Source organism: Microcebus murinus, chromosome 16 (assembly GCF_040939455.1).
Source record: "Microcebus murinus isolate Inina chromosome 16, M.murinus_Inina_mat1.0, whole genome shotgun sequence".
NCBI classification, from domain to species: domain Eukaryota; kingdom Metazoa; phylum Chordata; class Mammalia; order Primates; family Cheirogaleidae; genus Microcebus; species Microcebus murinus.
This window is the reverse complement of record NC_134119.1, coordinates 32701536-32720921: the sequence shown is the minus strand read 5'-3', so window position 1 is coordinate 32720921 and position 19386 is coordinate 32701536. Positions and strand designations below refer to the sequence as shown.

The 19386-nt window shown below is 39.1% G+C and overlaps 1 protein-coding gene across 8 annotated transcripts in view; it reads left to right on the top strand.

The window, feature by feature from the left end:
• The first annotated feature begins 9443 nt into the window (after window positions 1-9443).
• The window catches only part of RBM39 (RNA binding motif protein 39), a 32181-nt gene continuing 22238 nt past the window's right edge, over window positions 9444-19386 (top strand). For 6 of the 8 annotated variants that reach the window (XM_012754909.2, XM_012754908.2, XM_020281869.2 and 3 more), the window contains exons 1-4: window positions 9444-9515; window positions 10129-10192; window positions 11961-12010; window positions 16441-16635. In XM_012754909.2, coding sequence (XP_012610363.1) covers window positions 10142-10192; window positions 11961-12010; window positions 16441-16635 — 296 coding nt within the window. In that variant the 5' untranslated portion in view covers window positions 9444-9515; window positions 10129-10141. Of the gene's footprint in view, window positions 9516-10128; window positions 10193-10418; window positions 10492-11960; window positions 12011-15221; window positions 15298-16440; window positions 16636-19386 lie in introns of those variants that run through there. The other 2 variants (XM_076011064.1, XM_076011065.1) reach the window with 2 other exon arrangements.

The window sequence follows — 19386 nt, the reverse complement described above, 5'->3', positions numbered from 1 at the left end:
GCAATTACTACATTCACAATGTTGTGCAACTATCACCAATATCTACTTCCAGAACATTTTTATTTATCAGCTCAAAAAGAAACATCATACCCCATTCTCTCTCTGGGCCCTCGCAACCGCTAGTCTGCTTCCTGTCTCTATGATTTACCTATTCCACATGTTTCATATAAATGGAATCAGAGAATATGTGACCTTTTGTGTCTGGCTTCTTTCACTTAGTAATAATATAACGTTTTCAAGGCTCATCTACATTGTAGTATGTATCAATACTTCATTCCTTTTCATGGCTGAATAATAATCCATTGTGTAGATATACTACATTTTGTTTGTCCATTTGTCATTTGATGGACATTTGGGTTGTTTTCATATTTTGGCTACTGGGAATAGTGCTGCTGTGAACATTCATTTATGATTGTTTCAATACGTGTGTGTGTGTGTGTTTTGTTTTTGTTTTTGTTTTTTTTGAGATAGAGTCTCACTGTCTCCCAAGCTAGAGTGCAGTGGCATCTTGAAAGCTCACTGTAACCTCAAACTCCTGGGCTCAAGTGACTCACCTTTTTTAGTCTCCCAAGCAGCTGGGACTACCAGTGTGCACCACCATGCTGGGCTAATTTTTCTATTTTCTGTAGATAAGGGGTCTCGCTCTTGCTCAGGCTGGTCTCAAACTCCTGGCTTCAAGTGATCCTCCTGCCTCGGCCTCCCAAAGTGCTAGGGTTCCAGGTGTGAGTCACCACATGTCTGGCCTTCAATACCTGTTTTTAATTATTTTGTATATACCTAGGAGTGGACTGGCTGGGTCATATGGTAATTCTATATTTAATTTTTTTTTGAGTAACTGAGAAACCATTTTCCACAACAGCTGCATTATTAAAATGTAAATATTTATATCAATAATGCATAAAAGTTCTAATTTCTCCACTTTCTTACCAGTATCCCGTTTCTTTTACAACCACAGCACTATTTTTGCTGCACATGTTACAACTCTGATGTTTCATTTATATATTGAGATTGGGGCTCATCCTTTATTTATTTAGAGACAGGATCTTGGTATGTTTCTCAGACTGGGCTGAAACTCCTGGGCTCAATCTTCCTGCCTCAGCTTCCTGGATAGCTGAAATTACAGATGTGTATCACTGAGCCCAGCTAGGGACTTGGTTATTTAGAGATGTTTAGACAAGTTATATCTCCCTCGGCCTCTTCCAGAAAATGATTGTTAAGGATTTTTTTTTCATCTCCAAAAAGAATAAGTCTATTAGATACATCCTTTCAGAGATGCGGTGTCTTTTTGGGTTATTCATTGTACATGGGCATTCACTCATATCATGGAATCACAGGACTTTCATTCAAAATCATCGTGAATTGATACTTCTTTTGTTTGCCATCCATCATTTTCAAGTTATTTCTCCATCTTGTGATGCCTTGTCAGCAGAATCTTCCTCTCTGTTGCTAGATTTGCTTAATTCCTAAATCTTTTGCAATGTTATGTTTGATTGCCTTCTTTTTGCTTCTGTAGCAGATGTTTTTAAACAATACTCTGCCTCCTAATTTGTGATTTTTTTTTTTTTTTTTTTTTTTTTTGAGACAGAGTCTCGCTTTGTTGCCCAGGCTAGAGTGAGTGCCGTGGCGGCAGCCTAGCTCACAGCAACCTCAAATCCTGGGCTCCAGTGATCCTTCTGCCTCAGCCTCCCGGGTAGCTGGGACTACAGGCATGCGCCACCATGCCCGGCTAATTTTTTATATATATATCAGTTGGCCAATTAATTTCTTTCTATTTATAGTAGAGACGGGGTCTCGCTCTTGCTCAGGCTGGTTTTGAACTCCTGACCTTGAGCAATCCGCCCGCCTCGGCCTCCCAAGAGCTAGGATTACAGGCGTGAGCCACAGCGCCCGGCCTAATTTGTGATGTTTTAACCATTTCTCTGGTTGTCAAATTAGGATATTTTGGAATAAAATATATTGCTTTCTTTTTTTTTCATTTTTATTTCAGGATATAATGAGGGTACAAATATTTTGGTTACATTTTATGTCTTTGCCTCTCCTAAGCGAGGATTAGAGGCATGCCCTTCTTCTCTACAATGCTCTCCTGATCCATTAGTTGTGAGTTTACCCCTCCAACCCCCTAATCCCTGGAAAATACTACTACTATATAAGCATCATAGTGTTGATGAGTCAGTGCCAATTTGATGGCGAGTACATGTGGAGCCTATTCTTCCAATCTTGTGATACCTCACTTTGGATAATGGGCTCAAGCTCTATCCAGGAAAATATAAGAGATGCTAGATCACTGTCATTTCTTTTTTCTTTTTTCTTTTTTTGAGAGAGTCTCACTTTGTTGCCCAGGCTAGAGTGAGTGCCATGGCATCAGCCTAGCTCACAGCAACCTCAATCTCCTGGGCTCAAGCGATCCTCCTCCCTCAGCCTCCCGAGTAGCTGGGACTACAGGCATGTACCACCATGCCCGGCTAATTTTTTTTTTTTTTTTTTTTTTGAGACAGAGTCTCGCTTAGTTGTTCAGGCTAGAGTGAGTGCCGTGGCATCAGCCTAGCTCACAGCAACCTCAAACTCCTGGGCTCAAGCAATCCTTCTGCCTCAGCTTCCCGAGTAGCTGGGACTACAGGCATGCGCCACCATGCCCAGCTAATTTTTTCTATATATATTAGTTGGCCAATTAATTTGTTTCTATTTATAGTAGAGACAGGGTCTCGCTCTTGCTCAGGCTGGTTTTGAACTCCTGACCTTGAGCAATCTGCCTGCCTCGGCCTCCCAGAGAGCTAGGATTACAGGCGTGAGCCACCGCGCCCGGCCTTCGGCTAATTTTTTTGTATATATATTTTTAGTTGGTTAATTTCTTTCTTTCTATTTTTAGTAGAGACGGGGTCTCACTCAGGCTGGTTTCAACCTCCGGACCTCAAGCAATCCCCCCCCACCGTCAGCCTCCCAGGGTGCTAGGATTATGGGTGTGAGCCACCACACCCGGCCTGTCATTTCTTATTATTGAGTAGTATTCCATTGTATACATATACCAAATTTTAATAATCCACTCATGAATTGACGGGCACTTGGGTTATTCCCACATCCTTACAATAATGAATTGTGCTGCCATAACCATTTGGGTACAGATGTCTTTATTATAGAATGTCTTTTGCTCTTTGGGGTAGATGCCTAATCGTGCTATTGCTGGATCGAATGGTATTTCTATTTTTAGCTCTTTGAGGTATCTCCAAATTCTTTTCCACAGAGGTTGCACTAATCTGCAGTCTCATAAAATATATTGCTTTCTCTGTCCTGCTGTCAGTGCCAGCTTCTGCCATTCCTTCACTTTAAATAAAGTTAATAAAATATTACTTCCAATTTTTATGCATTCATCTATTGGCATATTTAAGATTTGTGCATTTTGCTGTATGTAAATTTTATCTCATTTAACAAAAAGGAATTGTGAACACTATTAAACTCCAGTTAAGATTATGCAATGCCTCTTTAGTATAGTAGTAAGTGAAAAAAAATAAAAAGATTATGCAATGCTGAAGCTTTTATGGATAAAGTGTACTCATGTCTGCAATTTACTTTGAAAGGTATACAAAAATTAAGCTGGATAGATGGTGGGACAGAGGGGTAGGTAGATGAATAAATATGTGATAAAACAAACATGGCAAACTGTTAAATATAAAACAGATGGTGGGTATATGTATAACTCTCTCACTCTCTATTTGAAAATTTTTATAGTAAAATGTGGGGGGAAAATCTTCTTAACTGCTCTGATGACCTACATCAATCAGCTACTTCCAGCAGATTGTGATCAATTCTATTATAGTCTCATCACTTCAATTTCTTTTTCTTGTCTCCTTCCTTCCTTCCCTCCCTCCCTCCCTCCCTCCCTCCCTCCCTCCTTCCTTCCTTCCTTCCTTCCTTCCTTCCTTTCCTTGTTTCCTCTCTTTTTCTTTCTTTCCCTCTCTCCCTCCTTTCTTCCTTCCTTTCTTCTTTCTTTCCCCTCCCTCCCTTCCTTCCTTCTTTTTCTTCTTTGAGACAGGGTCTCACCCTGTTGCCCAGGCTATAATAGAGTGCAGTCACATCATCATGGCTCACTGCAACCTCAAACTCCTGGGCTCAAGAGATCCTCTTGCCTCAGCCTCTCCAGTAGCTGGGACTACAGCTGCACACCACCATACTTGGCTAATTAAAAATTTTTGTTGTGGAAACAGGATCTCACTATATTGCTTAGGCTGGTCTCCAACTCCTCAGCTTAAGTGATCCTCCTGCCTTGGCCTCCAAAAGTGCTAGGATTTCAGGCATGAGCCACCTGAATCATCACACCCAGCCACTTTGATTTATTTCACTCAATTTCAGTAAACATAGATTTATTTATTTATTTATTTTGAGACAGAGTCTCACTGTGTTCCCCAGGCTAGAGTGCTGTGGTGTCAGCCTAACTGACAGCAACCTCAAACTCCTGGGCTCAAGCAATCCTTCTGCCTCAGCCTCCCGAGTAGCTGGGACTACAGGCTTGCACCACCATACCCGGCTAATCAGTAAACATAGATTTAGAGGAATAAATTGGATTATGTGTAGAAAGTGGTTTCTAAGGCTGGGTGTGGTGGCTCATGCCTGTAATCCTAGCGCTCTGGGAGGCCAAGGCTGGAGGATTGCTCAAGGTCAGGAGTTGGAAACCAGCCTGAGTGAGAAGACCCTGCCTCTATTATAAATAGAAATTAATTGGCTAACTAAAAATACATAGAAAAAATTAGTTGGGTATGGCAGCACATGCCTGTAGTCCTAGCTACTCAGGAGGCTGAGGCAGAAGGATTGCTTTAGCCCAGAAGTTTGAGGTTGCTGTGAGCTAGCTCATGCCACCGCACTCTAGCCCGGGCAACAGAATGAGACTCTGTCTCAAAAAAAAAAAAAAGAAAGAAAGAAAATGGTTTCTAACGTGTTAAGTGCTGCATAAATGTGCTATTATTGCTATGATGTTTGAGGCATTGAGCTTGTGCAAAATCTTACTGCTGTAATTTAAAACACTGTCTTGAACAAGGTTTAATGTTCTATCTAAACTGAAAACTCTTGAAAGAAAAAAATCTATACTTTTGATTTCTTTTGTACTCACAAATTGTGCTAGTTAGTACTGAGAGCACTAAATAAACACTGAATGAATCAGTAAACAGTACATTTCATTGATAAACTCTAAATAAGTGTTCTAAATTCTATTTTAAGTTATAGTGTATTGAATTTTTTCACCTCTATTTTCAATCTAAAGTGGTGTTTTGGGCAATCCTTCTGTCAATGGAATGGACAGATGGGATATTGAGAGTACCCCTTAATTTTCTTCATTGCCTTAACTATGGGAGTTCAAAACATTTTACTTTTCCACCAAAAATTAAACTCTGGCAAGAACATCAACCGTTATTTCACTATGTGGTTTACATAGGACCTTAAGAAACTGTATCTAGAGTTTGGGGAATAGTAATCCCAAGCAAAGTTAATGTGAGAGTTGTGACCCATGATGTCAAGCTAAAGTAAGTGGCTAGGGATGTACCCTTGAAATATCTCCTCTTCTTTTTTTTGTTTTTGAGACAGAGTCTCATTTTGTTGCCCAGGCTAGAGTGAGTGCCGTGGCGTCAGCCTAGCTCACAGCAACCACAAACTCCTGGGCTTAAGCAATCCTCCTGCCTCAGCCTCCCAAGTAGCTGGGACTACAGGCATGCACCACCATGCCCGGCTAATTTTTTCTATATCTATTAGTTGGCCAATTAATTTCTTTCTATTTTTAATAGAGATGGGGTCTGGCTCAGGCTGGTTTGGAACTCCTGACCTTGAGCGATCCTCCTGCCTCAGCCTCCCAGAGTGCTAGGATTACAGGCATTCGCCACCAAGCCCTGCCAATCAGTAAGTTGATTATTAATCAAGTACAGAAGAAACCTAGGTGGGGATAATACAATTTCATTTACCTAAATCAGGGAAAGGTTACATGGGTGTCTAAAATTAATTTCTTCTGTTTGAAATAGGCTTGAGTTTCCAGTGTCATAGTGACTTAAAAAAAAAACAACAAAGGTTCATTGTACCCATTAGTGGCTTAAGAATTTCTAGAGTCCAGCAGCTACACTATGTAACCACAATTTTGGTCCAGGTGAAAAACTGGCTAACAAGAGATAGCATCTGAATTCTTGTGGAATGTCAATCTCAAATTTTTTTAGATAATAAAACCCTTTTCTTTTCTTTTCTTTTTTTTTTATTTGAGACAGAGTCTCACTTTGTTGCCCAGGCTAGAGTGAGTGCCATGGCATCAGCCTAGCTCACACAACCTCAAACTCCTGGGCTCAAGCAATCCTGCTGCTTCAGCCTCCTAAGTAGCTGGGACTACAGGCACATGCCACCATGCCCGGCTAATTTTTTTCTATATATATTTGTTGGCCAATTAATTTCTTTCTATTTATAGTAGAGACGGGGTCTCACTCTTGCTCAGGTTGGTTTCGAACTCCTGAGTTCAAACGATCCACCCACCTTGGCCTCCCAGAGAGCTAGGATTACAGGCGTGAGCCATTGTGCCTGGCCAAAACCCTTTTCTTAATGGATGTCTTTTTACCCAGGAGAGGTTTAAATTTAAATATAGAGATGAAGTCTTAATTCCTTCTTATTAAGTTTAGAAATAACTTGTATATGTTTGTATTTAAGTTGTAATGGTTAGGAGAATTTGCCATATTAGAGATTCTAAATAAAAATGTGCAATTTGAGTAATTTGACATGAGATTTGTGACTTTATTTTTAAAGACATGGGTTCTCCCTATGATGTCCAGGCCAGGCTGGACTCAAACTCTTGGGCTCAAGTAATCCTCCCCCTCTGGAGTAGCTGGAGCTACAGGTGCTGGCCACCTCCCCCAGATTTAAAATTTTTTTTTTTTTTTTTTGAGACAGAGTCTTGCTTTGTTATCCAGGCTAGAGTGAGTGCCGTGGTGTCAGCCTGGCTCACAGCAACCTCAAACTCCTGGGCTCAAGCAATCCTCCTGCCTCAGCCTCCCACGTAGCTGGGACTACAGGCATGTACCACCATGCCCGGCTAATTTTTTATATATATATCAGTTGGCCAATTAATTTCTTTCTATTTATAGTAGAGACGGGGTCTCGCTCTTGCTCAGGCTGGTTTTGAACTCCTGACCTTGAGCAATCCGCCCGCCTCGGCCTCCCAAGAGCTAGGATTACAGGCGTGAGCCACAGCGCCCGGCCTCAGATTTAAAATTTTAAGTGGAAAGTTGTAAGAGCCTACACTTCCCAGGCTAATACACATTACAGATATAATTTAATCTTACACTATAGTTCTTCTGAGCCTTCATTCATTCATTTATTGAGGGTCCACCTTGGTAGGCACTCCTTGCTAAGCTCTGGGAATTCAGAAGTGAGTGTTACTGGCTTTGGGTCAGTCTCAAGTAGTTTAGTCTAGCTAATTCAAAAGAGGGTAGGCTGGGCGCCGTGGCTCACGCCTGTAATCCTAGCACTCTGGGAGGCCCAGGTGGGTTGATCCTTCGAGCTTGGGAGTTCTGGGAGTTTGAGACCAGCCTGAGCAAGAGTAAGACCCCATCTCTACTAAAAATAGAAAGAAATTAATTGGCCAACTCATATATATAGAAAAAATTAGCCAGACATGCTGATGTATGCCTGTAGTCCCAGCTACTTGGGAGGCTGAGGCAGGAGGGTCACTTGAGCCCAGGAGTTTGAGGTTGCTGTGAGCTAGGCTGATGATGCCATGGCACTCTAGCACAGGCAACAGAGTGAGACGCTTGTCTCAAAAAAAAAAAAAAAAAAAGAGGGAAAACCTCTTTTTCATAGGAGGAAATGAAAGATCTGCTCTGAGAAGTTATTTGTCCAAGATCACATAGTGTTGGAGGAGCTATAAGAACTAGAGCGGTTCCTTTTCAATCTTTTTCTTTTTTTTTTTCACACAGAGTCTCACTCTGTTGCCTAGGCTAGAGTGCCATGGCATCGGCCTAGGTCACAGCCTTCTAACTGGGACTACAGGTACTTGCCACTACGCCAGACTAATTTTTTGTTTGTATTTTTAGTTGGCCAAGCTAACTTTTTCTGCTTTTAGTAGAGGGGGGTGGGGTGGGATGGTCTCACTCCTGTTCAGGCTGGTCTCAAACTCCTGCCCTCAAGCAATCCTCCTGCCTTGGCCTCCCAGAGTGTTAGGATTACAGGCGGAAGCCACCAGCCAGCCTGGCCAGCCGCCCTCAATTATTGAGCTAATAGACTTATGTAAGATTTTTGCTTTGAAGACTTCCATTTTTTTTTCAGCATTTTTATCTGAAAGTAAAAATCCTTATCTGGAAGTAAAAAAAACCTCATAGAGGTTCCCTTTCTTTACAGTTATTAATGAAAGAACAAGTCGCGAATTTACACTTTACCGGCCAGAGGCTTTAGGGGCGAGGAGCCAAGTATCTGGGGGAAAGGGAGACATTTTTGAAGAAACAATAGCAACCCTGACACAAGGACAGACTAAATTCAGGGAACACACTGCTGATCCAATGCCAAGGACGCATAATCTGTTGGTTTTTTTTTTTCACCTTCTCTTTGCTTTTCTCCACAATTTTCAGGATGTTTAGAAGCTCGACAGTCGAGGCCGCGCCTATTCCATTGGCTCCAAATGGCAGGGAAACCTAATTTTTATTCTATACCACTAGCTCCCTACCCTCGCACAGTCTCTTCTTCTCGCCTTCTAAAATGCTTTCCCACTTAGTTTTCATCCTCAGCAGATAATCTGAAATGACCGTTTTATCCTATTGCCATATTGACAAGGTTGCCTTATGGCGACCTTGACAGCCGTCTGGGTGGGAGGCTGGAGCCAGGGCGGTTGGCTGCGCAGGGGAAACCTTCAGAAGGCTGTGAGGAGGTGCCACGAAGAGAAGGGGCGACCATGCAGCTCCACTCAGCTTGGAGTTCTCTGAAAGATTGACAGGTAGTGCACCAACCGTCTTTGCTAGAGCAACCTATGCCGCCTCGCGAGATTTGGATGCTTATCCGAGGGGGAGGCAAACGCGCCTCTCTGAATGGGGGATGGGAACATCTGTGGCGCAATCATTGCGCGAGATTGGCTTACTGTCGCTGGGGCTGTACTTGGATCTCGCGATGTTTCCCCTGCTCAGCTCTGGAACTTGAGGCAGTATCTCGCGAGAGCCCGTGCTGCGGGCTCTGTGAGGCCCCGTGTGTTTGTGTGTGTGTATGTGTGTTGGTGAATGTGAGTACGGGGAAGCAGCGGCCGCCATTTCAGGGAGCTTGCCGACGCTGTCGCAGGGGTGGATCCTGAGCTGCCGAAGCCGCCGTCCTGCTCTCCCGCGCGGGCTCCTCTAATCCCATTGTTTCTTTTAGATTCGCTCGGGCCTAGCCGCCCTCGGAGCCCGATATTCGGGCTGGGCGCTACCGCGGCCTGGGCCTAGGGGCTTAACAGTAGCAACAGCGGCGGCGGCAGCGGCAGCAGCAGTCGTCGCGGTCCCTTGCTGAATACGAGCACCACAGGCGCCCGAAAGCCCGCACAGGTATGGGTGCGTCGCGTACTCGCATATTTTCAGCTTTTCCGAGGTTTGGTTCTCTTTTGCGTTGAGGGGCTCTCCTTGCGGTCTTCAGCGACTTGGGGTGGGGGCTTCTCGGAAAATCGGCTTTATTTCGGTTACCGCACTTTTTTGTCGGGTTCTGATAGCGTCAGGATTCTTGGGGTGGTAAGGATCCGGGAGAGGGCTCGGCAGATGGCGACCCGTCTCCTTCCGGGCCTGGGCCGTCCCCGACCTCCCAACATGGCGGCAGTGAAACGCTGCCTTGGCACACAACCCCTCCCAACGGAGGGAGTTTCCCTTTGCCCCTAAAATGGCAGCGCGGGTTTTGCGCGGAAAGAGGCTCTGTCGCTTGAGTCTCCAGTTGGTTTTTGGAGTTCATACCGGGCTTTTAAAAATCGGACGTTGAAGTCTCCATTTTCGTATGTTCGGTGTAAGGGGCGTTTCAGATTTACCTAGACAAGCAAAGCTTGGTAAAGTGTATTCCCCTTTAGTTATTACAGGGTATTTGAAGGTTTTTCTGAAGTTTTAGAGTGTGTCGGTTCAAAAAAATTAAACAGAATTGAAAAATACTTACAGAATTATCTCGTTCTTTTTCTAGGCGTTTAGAGAAAATGGCAGACGATATTGATATTGAAGCAATGCTTGAGGCTCCTTACAAGAAGGTGAGAAAAAACATGTCGGTGAGGTTTACATATTTCTTAATTTAGCATTATTCACGAAACTACTGCTGAAATGTAAACTAACCTCCCCGGAGCCCTCTTGATTTATCTTATCAGAGATGCATTACGTGTAACTTACAAAAGTAAATATATGCTATTGATGTAATAATATTGTGCAGTAGTTTCACTTCAGCGTGATGAATAAATGCCCATCTATCTCTCTTTGTAGACTTGCCTAACGATATCTCACCTCTACTCCCATGAATTCACCTTTGATTCCAGTGTGAACTGTCAATCATAAGGTAGTAATTGAGTGACTTATCGCTGTACCGTGGTCCCCTAGGTAAAATGACTCAACTAAGAATTACCAGCTCCAGTTTGGTATAGCAAAAAGGTGAATGTAGTGGTTTGGGAAATAGCAGGGGTCCAAGAATAACAAAGCATAACCAGTCTGGCAAGTAAATCTTGTAATAAGTCTTATAAGAAGAAATGGGTGAGATTTTAAAATTTATATATATATACACACACGACTGGTGATAGTAAATCTTCAAACAGGCAGGTGGCGATCTGCTCAGTTAATAATTACTGAAATTCTTGGATCCCTGAATAGAATTTAAAAGAAAAAACAACAAAAGAGGCAGTATTACAGCTTAGAGTCACTTGATAACTGTTTTACTGTTCTCCATTTTTTATTTTTAATTAGGCCCTGCCATAGTATTTCACGCTAAAAACTACAGCGGAATTATTTTAGTTAATAATACAGTCTTTGACCCATTTCAGTATCACAGTAAAAGTAAACTGTCTTTTCATTCTTTCACCAGTTGGTGGTGAAAATAGCAGTATGCATGCATTATCACTGGTGTCACAAACTGTAAGCTTTGTAAGTTAGCAGTTATGCTCCTATAGCTGATGTGATCAAACTTTAAACATTGCTCTAAATCTTTTAAAAATAATACATTTGTTTTGGATTGTATAGCACGACCATGTGGTACCTATTTGGATGAATTCTTGATAGCTTTAAATAGTGTATGTAGTTTTGTAATACTAAGAGTCTTGAAGAGCTACTTTCTGTTTTATTGTTAAGATTCTTGTGTCTTAGTTTAACATGGATGTAATTCCATGCAAACAGGTATGGAAGTAGGAAATGTTTAGGTTGGACTGGTGGATTATTAATTGACTTTCTTGGGTTCTTGGGAGTCAACATTACTAAAGCAGTGTGAATCCCTGTTTGCTTCAGGGCGAGATGTGTGACAGAGGTGGCATCAAGCTCTTACAGTCCCAACCCTCCAACGGAAATGGGCGAAGATCTCAGGAATGGCATCGGTCACAGGAAATCGATAGTGGCTGGCTGCTAGCATGGCCACTTGGGGCTTAGGCAGAAATAGAACCATGGTACTGACCAAAAGGGACCATAGAACATGGAATAAAACTCAAACAGGACTTCATTCATGTTTTATAGAAATCATATTTAACCACTTCAACATTGTAAATCTGGATAACTTAATAATATCTAAACTATGTAAGAAAGTAAAATTTAACATGTTAATATGGACAGATTTTAATTTTTGTATCTTGATGACTTAATTGTAAGTAACAAAGTGGTTAAACACATACCCATCTAAATTTTTTTATAGCCTTCCATGTTAAACTATAAATAAATAATTAGTTTTAAAATTGTTTTGTATTTTCTTATTCCTGTTCCCTTTACCCTTTGACAACTTGAAATGTTACCACTTCGCCCTCATGATGTTCTTCTATCAACCCTGCTTAGGATGAGAACAAGTTGAGCAGTGCTAACGGCCATGAAGAACGTAGCAAAAAGTAAGTTTTAAGAAGGGGCTTTGGGGGGAGGGGTGGTTCTGATTGAGATCTTAAGTTGTGTTCCTCTTGCTAAAACATCAAACTAAGGTTCTCTTTTTAAGTTTTTCTTTGCCTCTTTTAGAAAATTGGTTCTTTGCTTTTTGGGACAAGAAACTCTTTGAGAAACTATGGACTTTTGGCCTAGATTTCAGGATTCAAAGACCTTCTGGGCACCTTCCTCTCCATGTCCATCCTGATAGTCTGGATGACATCCTGACAGTCCTGTATTAGAACTTGTCTTCTGTTTTAAATTTGTTAACTTTGGCTTAGTATTTGGTTTACTGATAAATCTATTATATCCATTGAACTTAAAAGGAAAAAGTTCAATTAGAAAAGATAATAATAAGCAGGCCTTGGAAAGTATTGTTTGCCCGAAATCACTGATTCGGAGTCAAAGCTGTGAATTATTTCTGCTGCTGGCTGCTTAAAAGCCCTTTTTGTAGTAATGCAATAACATACTTAAGTACTTCTTGAATGTGGCTTTCATTGTCTTAGGCCTTTTAGACTCTAGTAGACTTAATAGAATGGCATTTTTAGAAGTTACAAATATTTATACAGTTTATTTGGGTTATGTGAGTAACCCATAATAGCAACACTGCTACAGACTAATACAGGAAACAGTATACAGAAAGTCTTAATAGTTAAAACCAGATCCATTTAATAAGATTGTATCCTGGCAGTTCTTGAAATTTCCTTTCTGCTGTAAGGTTAGGTCATGGGGTCATGTTTTATAAGCATTAAATTGTTTTATTAACCTTATGTTTATGATGACATATTAAAACATTTTGTCGAATTTATGACCTCATTATACATAATGAAAAATGATGCTGAAATAGTCATTTATTTGATTCTTTTTGGTTCTTTTCCTCCTGAGAACTAAAGTGCTTCATAATAACTACCTCCATCATCATCACTATAAGTATGTTAGGTTGATACTATTTGTTAAAACAGATGAGAAAATTTTGGATTGGATTATTCAGGGTTTGCTAAGCCAAGATTTTATTTTTATGGTTACCCTAAAATGGTGTGGTAGTAATGGATTAAATGATTTGATGTGTAGAACATGTCCTACTTCGTTCTGATACATGTTTGGGTGGGAGTCAGTTATAGTTCCTTAATCACAAGTTGATGTGGGGATCAGATGGGGTTTATGCTTGAATTGTGTGGTCTGAGGTAACCAACCAGTCATCTGAATTTAGACCTTTAACCAAAGTAACTAGTGTTTTTATTTTGCAATTTTGTAATCAAAAGAAAACCCTGGAAGAGAAATCCATGTAAATTATCTAATCTAGGCCTAGTGGCTATGTAAAGATTTCATAAGTGCCAAAAGGATGAGGACATAAACTTTTGGGTGCAGACCTTCTTTATTGTACCATTCTCTGCTACTGCTTCTTGCCACCTAAAGTCATCTCCATTTTATACATGCTTATATCCTGCATCTAACCTCATTAAAGTTACCAAGGAAATTGAGCATCAAGCTCTCCATGTGTGATGTTTAGTGGCATTTATCAAATGTAAAGAGTCCTGTGGGACTTAATAGAAGAATGGACAATTTTCTTTTATTGGCCATAGTATTCTTTGTTTAAGGGAATAACCTTTCAAAACATTTCACCTAGTAATCTTTTAAAATGTACAAAATACTTCTTTGTCATGCTTCTCACTCTCAATTCTAGCTGATTAGATAAATGGCCCCCTGGCTCAATCATGAACTTTTCACACATTTTTCTGAAGGAACTTTATCTTTCAAATTAATTTGAAAGTTACCTAGAAGAAAATTATTTATGGATAGATATAAAACATCTGTGCTTTAGTATAAATTAAGTTTCTTAACCAAAGAAGGTGCCATGTTGCAGTTTTCATTTTAAAGTGTGATTTCCTTAAGGATCATTACATATTGAGATAAGATTTGTAAGGTAATAAGAACATGCACATTCTCAGAAATAGAGAGTTGACTAAATTTTTTTTAATAATTATGATTCTCAACACATATGCTTCACTGTATCCCACTAGTAGAAAAAAAAAGTTTAATGGTAACACAAATTGGTTATCAATTAGTCTATTTTCTGAAGAACTATAACCCTGAGTTTGGCAAGACCTCAAAGTATGTCTCTTTAAGTATCTGAGCTTGCCCTCATGGGAATATTATTTGTCAGCATAAATAGTTTTGCAAAGTCCAAACCAGCCTCCATTCCGTTAAGTTCTTTAGAGAATTACTAAAAAAAAATAAATAATAGTAATAATAAAATGACACAGTTGAAATATATTGGCTACTGTGGTGTGGATTATAAATTTTGGAATAAATGACTTTTCTATTTTTTTTCTTATTTTCCAGAGTACTTTGCATTTAAAATTTAGATCTTCTTACATGGAAGAGGTCAAATCCAGTTATAGCAAAACACCTTTACAGCAGAGGCCATATAACCAAAAAGTCCAAAGGCCCAGCCCAGTGGACCATTTACTTCAATGATGTTCAGTACAAAATCCACTGCCACTAAAGACTTTGGAAAGTCCCTTTTAAGTTGTAACAGGATTTGACTATTAGTGTGGATTATGATAACCCTTCTTTTGTTAACTTAAATGCCCTTTGAAGTTGGAATTTGTTATAGAGAAGTATACTGATTTCTTGCACCCTTATATTTTTCTCTGGGCTTTTATGCAGATTATATTTTCTGAATGTCTTAGTATGTTGCTGTCTTTTTACCTGTTGGGGGTTGCCTTCAGATGTGGGTGGGCACTTGCTTATAAAAAGTCCTAGGATGGCCTTAAGTTAAAATTAGCCCTCCGATTTTCAAATTTTTTCTTTTGGCAGAATAAGTTTTGGGGCCTCTGAGGGATAAAGAGGTTGACTGCCTCTCTGCTATGGGCCATTTATGAGCAGAGCAAAAACTTTGTCTTTTTTGTGGGGGATAGAGTTACTTCTTATCTTGTCCCCTAATTGAATTGATTATATTTAGGACTTTTGGTTTTAGCTATATTACACAATTCTTTAGTTAGAATAGTGTCACAGAGATTGTCAGGTTTTTCAGGCAACAAATTTGGAATGTTATCTGTTGCCCTTCTGGGCATTGCTTTGATGACTTCTATATAAATAATGAGTGTAGCCTAATTTTCTGTCATGTGCTACTTAGCATATACATTTCTGACAGTCAGGTGGATTATCTTGAAATTTTAGACAAAGTTTCTGCCTCCTTGGAAAGCTCTACATCTCCTTGTGATTGGAGTGTGGGTTTCAAGATTCCAGAAGGTGGGTGTCTTCATTTTCTATTTTCAATGCACTCTAAGATGACCTGCTTACAGGTTCTGAGGCAAACATCACAATGCTCTTGTGCTGTAATATTGCTTTGATAAGGACTAAACAGTTAATTTAATTTCCAAATAATGATGTAGAGTTGTCAAAATGTTTAATCTTTAATTCACTACAAATTCACATTTTAGTGGAATAAATTTATTTCGAAATGTCTTTCAATTTATATTGAAATATCTGAAGGCACCTCTAAAATTTGGGTGATGACATGGAGGTACAGATTGTAAGATTTAATTATGAAGTGAGTGAGTGGTATACTGTAAGGAATACAGAAATGAACAGAAAGAAATGACTGGCTTTTTTACCTTTCAGAGTTTGAGATTTTACAAAGATTTATGAAGTTCAGGTTGATCCTTGTTTTTGGTTGCACCTCAGGCTTGTATAAACTGGCTTAAAAATGGCACACTCCATTTTCTGGTGTATTCATTATAACTTGAAATAGAAAGTATTTGAAATGGTCACATTAAAGTGTAGGAGTGTCAAAATGTATTTTGTTGCATTAATTCTTAGTGTCCTTTTTCATTACCTATAATTTTGCCCACAAAAAACAAAATTTTGGAGTCTTTCTGGCCTTATGCAAGTAGATTTCCATGTGTAAATTGGGTCAAAAATTATTTAAGGTAAATTAGTGTATTTGATAAGAATTTTATATATGAAACCGTGCTAGGACTTAAATGTGAACATATTCTATTGTAACATTGATTTATTAATGTATCTTGTGGGTTACAGTAATGTTTGTTGGCCTATTATATGATAGTCAAACTTTATTTAAAAGTGCACATTTTGATTTGTACTTGTCAACAAATCCTGTTCCTTGTTAAAGCTGTAGCTGACTCAGGAGATCATTGCAGTTCCTGCTAAAGGATGTTGTCTCTTAACTGCTGATTTTCAGTAATATAAGGCAAAGATGGAGTCTTGTTTACCATACCTATGAATTTGTTCTCTTTAAGTATGATTACATATCATTATATGATAGAAATAGCACAGTAAATTTACAAAAGGATAAGAAAAATTCTGACCATTAAAGGTACTATGTTTTGGTGGGTTCTCAAACCAACAAGATAATGGAGAATTTTTTTCTTCTCAGGAGGAAAAAAAGCAAAAGCAGAAGTCGTAGTCATGAACGAAAGAGAAGCAAAAGTAAGGAACGGAAGCGAAGTAGGGATAGAGAAAGGAAAAAGAGCAAAAGCCGTGAAAGGAAGAGAAGTAGAAGCAAAGAAAGGAGACGGAGTCGCTCTAGAAGTCGAGATCGCAGGTTCAGAGGCCGCTACAGAAGTCCATAGTATGTAACTATAATTATGATGATTTTGGTTTGAGGGTTTTCTCTGAGTATTCAGTTAGTAATTTAACTTGGATTTGGATTGTGAAAATTTATTTTTCAAAGATTGGTTAAAAAGTGTTAAGTATATTGGCATTGAAGATTATTAAAGTAAAAATATGGTTTGTGCACAAATATGTAAAACTTTTGTTATACTAGGCATACAGCTTTTTTGTGTATGCCAATACAAGTGAGGCTGAAGCACTGGAGTGCTTGGAAAAAAGAATGATATGATATACTTCCAAAACTTGAGAATGCTTAGTGTGTGAAAGTTTTAAAATTCAGATGAGTACTAAGTTATAAATGTGTAATTAATAGTGAATTAACAGTAAGTAAAAACCTTATCTATGTGGCTGTTTTCAGCTGAAATGACAGACCATTTGTGAATTTGTTGTGCATGCACCTTGATAAGTTTTTGACTTCATGACACATTTGTAATATAAGATTCTTTAAAAAGTTATTCTAGGCCAAAAGTGCTTTGAGGATTAAATCACTATAGACATTTGGATGTTGGTATTTAAATAAATTGGAAAAAGGCTCACGCCTGTAATCCTAGCACTCTGGGAGGCTGAGGCTGGGAGGCCGAGGCGGCAGATTGCTCGAGGTCAGGAGTTCAAAACCAGCCTGAGCAAGAGTGAGACCCCTGTCTCTACTATAAATAGAAAGAAATTAATTGGCCAACTAATATATATAGAAAAAATTAGCCGGGCATGGTGGCGCATGCCTGTAGTCCCAGCTACTTGGGAGGCTGAGGCAGGAGGATTGCTTGAGCCCAGGAGTTTGAGGTTGCTGTGAGCGAGGCTGACACCACGGCACTCACTCTAGCCTGGGCAACAAAGCGAGACTCTGTCTCTAAATAAATAAATAGGAAACAAATAATATAGTCATTAAACAACTCTGCTATATTACTGGCTTTGGAAAGAGACTGTCTACAATTTTATGAAAAGATTGAATCTAGCAGATCTTTAATGCTTTGTAATCTTTCCTCTTAATAAGAACACTGTTGTAGACTATACGGGATATATTAAAAGTAATACTTCTAACTTGAAAATTTGAATAATTGAGGGTGGAATTCAAAGACAAACCTGATTTATAGCCTTGGGCAAGTAAGTCCCCAACACTCTAAGCTTTTGTTTTCTTTTGTGAAGGAAGTAACAACTTGTAGATAAGCTATTAATGAGTAATGAATGAGAAGATAATTTAAATCATTCAGAATACTTGTATTCATGAAGTGTTCTGGTATGATACAAAGCCATTTGCAGTTAGTAAATTATAATTCTGGCTTTTTTATCTTTAAAATGAACTGAACATGAAGATTTCTAGGTTCCTCCTAGCTGCTTACTTTATAAACTTTTTAAGAGCCAAAAATGGGACCACAATGCTGTTTTAATTCTGAATGCTATACAGTATTAGAAAATTTGCTCTTGTTCAATTTATCAAGATTTAATGCATTCTTAAATTGGTATTAATGGATCAACACCTAAGTGGACATAGAGCAGTAACATTTATCAGGTATTGGGAGAGTGAGAGGGGGAAGGAGGGGATGGGTATATACAACCACGAGTAACATGTGGAACATTTGGGGGATGGACACGCTTGAAGCTCTTACTTAAGGGTGGAGGGGCGGCATGGCCAATATAAGTAACCTTTACACTTGTACCTCCATAATATGCTAAAATAAAAAAAAGATTTAATGCATTCTTAAAATGGAGTTAGGCTAACCATCTTTTTACCAGAATGAACTAAATGGAGGGGGGATTAATAAGTTCAGAATTATTATTTCTGTTGCATGATGAATACTTAGTCTGCCTGTGATACTGGTTTGACTTTATTTAAAAATGACTTAATTCTTGTGTTGGGTTTCAGGTGAATTTTTAACTAGAGAGGCTGTAACTGAGACTGTTTTATAATTAAAGGAGAAAGTACATTATAGTTACTTAAGAACTTTATCTAGTAAATGTATATTCTGTTAACACTATTACTCTGAATTACAAAGGACTGATTTAATATAAGCGTTTTTTGTGTGCAGCTGCTTGCATGTTGTAGGTAGGCATAGTGTCCACAAAAACTAATCCAAATGTGTAGATCACAGACCACTAGACATTCGTTTCATTTTGCTCTTCTTAAGGAATAGGATAGCAGGATGAGCACTGAGGGACATTGGCTGGTCCCTTTGTTACCCTGGTCTTTAAGAAGGAACTAAACTACTGGTATTAGAGCATAGTTAAACTTTGTGGTGTATTTGAAAACACTCCTTTAATTATATCAATTCCTCAGTAAATTTTTCTGAAGAAATGGTGAATTATTACCTTCACATCTTTACTATGGAATGGTTTGTCACAAAGAACTGAAGTATAATATACTAAATGTGCTGTCATGCAGTCTAAGAATTACAGTAAAATGGGGGGAAAATCTGAATTGCATGACTATATAAAGAATTCCCTTTGTTTTTTAATAGAAGCCCTTCAAACAGGAAGACCTATGAATAGTATGTATATATACATGTGTATGTACACATATAGTCCCGAGAAAGAATCTGCAAAGATGCTCACCAAGTTGTTTACCATGGTTAATGCTGGTGTGAGGGAAGTTCAGAGGGATTTATTTTTACTTTCATATATGTATGTGTTTTTTTACATCTGAGAAATGTATTTATAAATATGAAATTTATAAATTCATAAATACATAATTTAAACATTTATAGACAAAATGAAT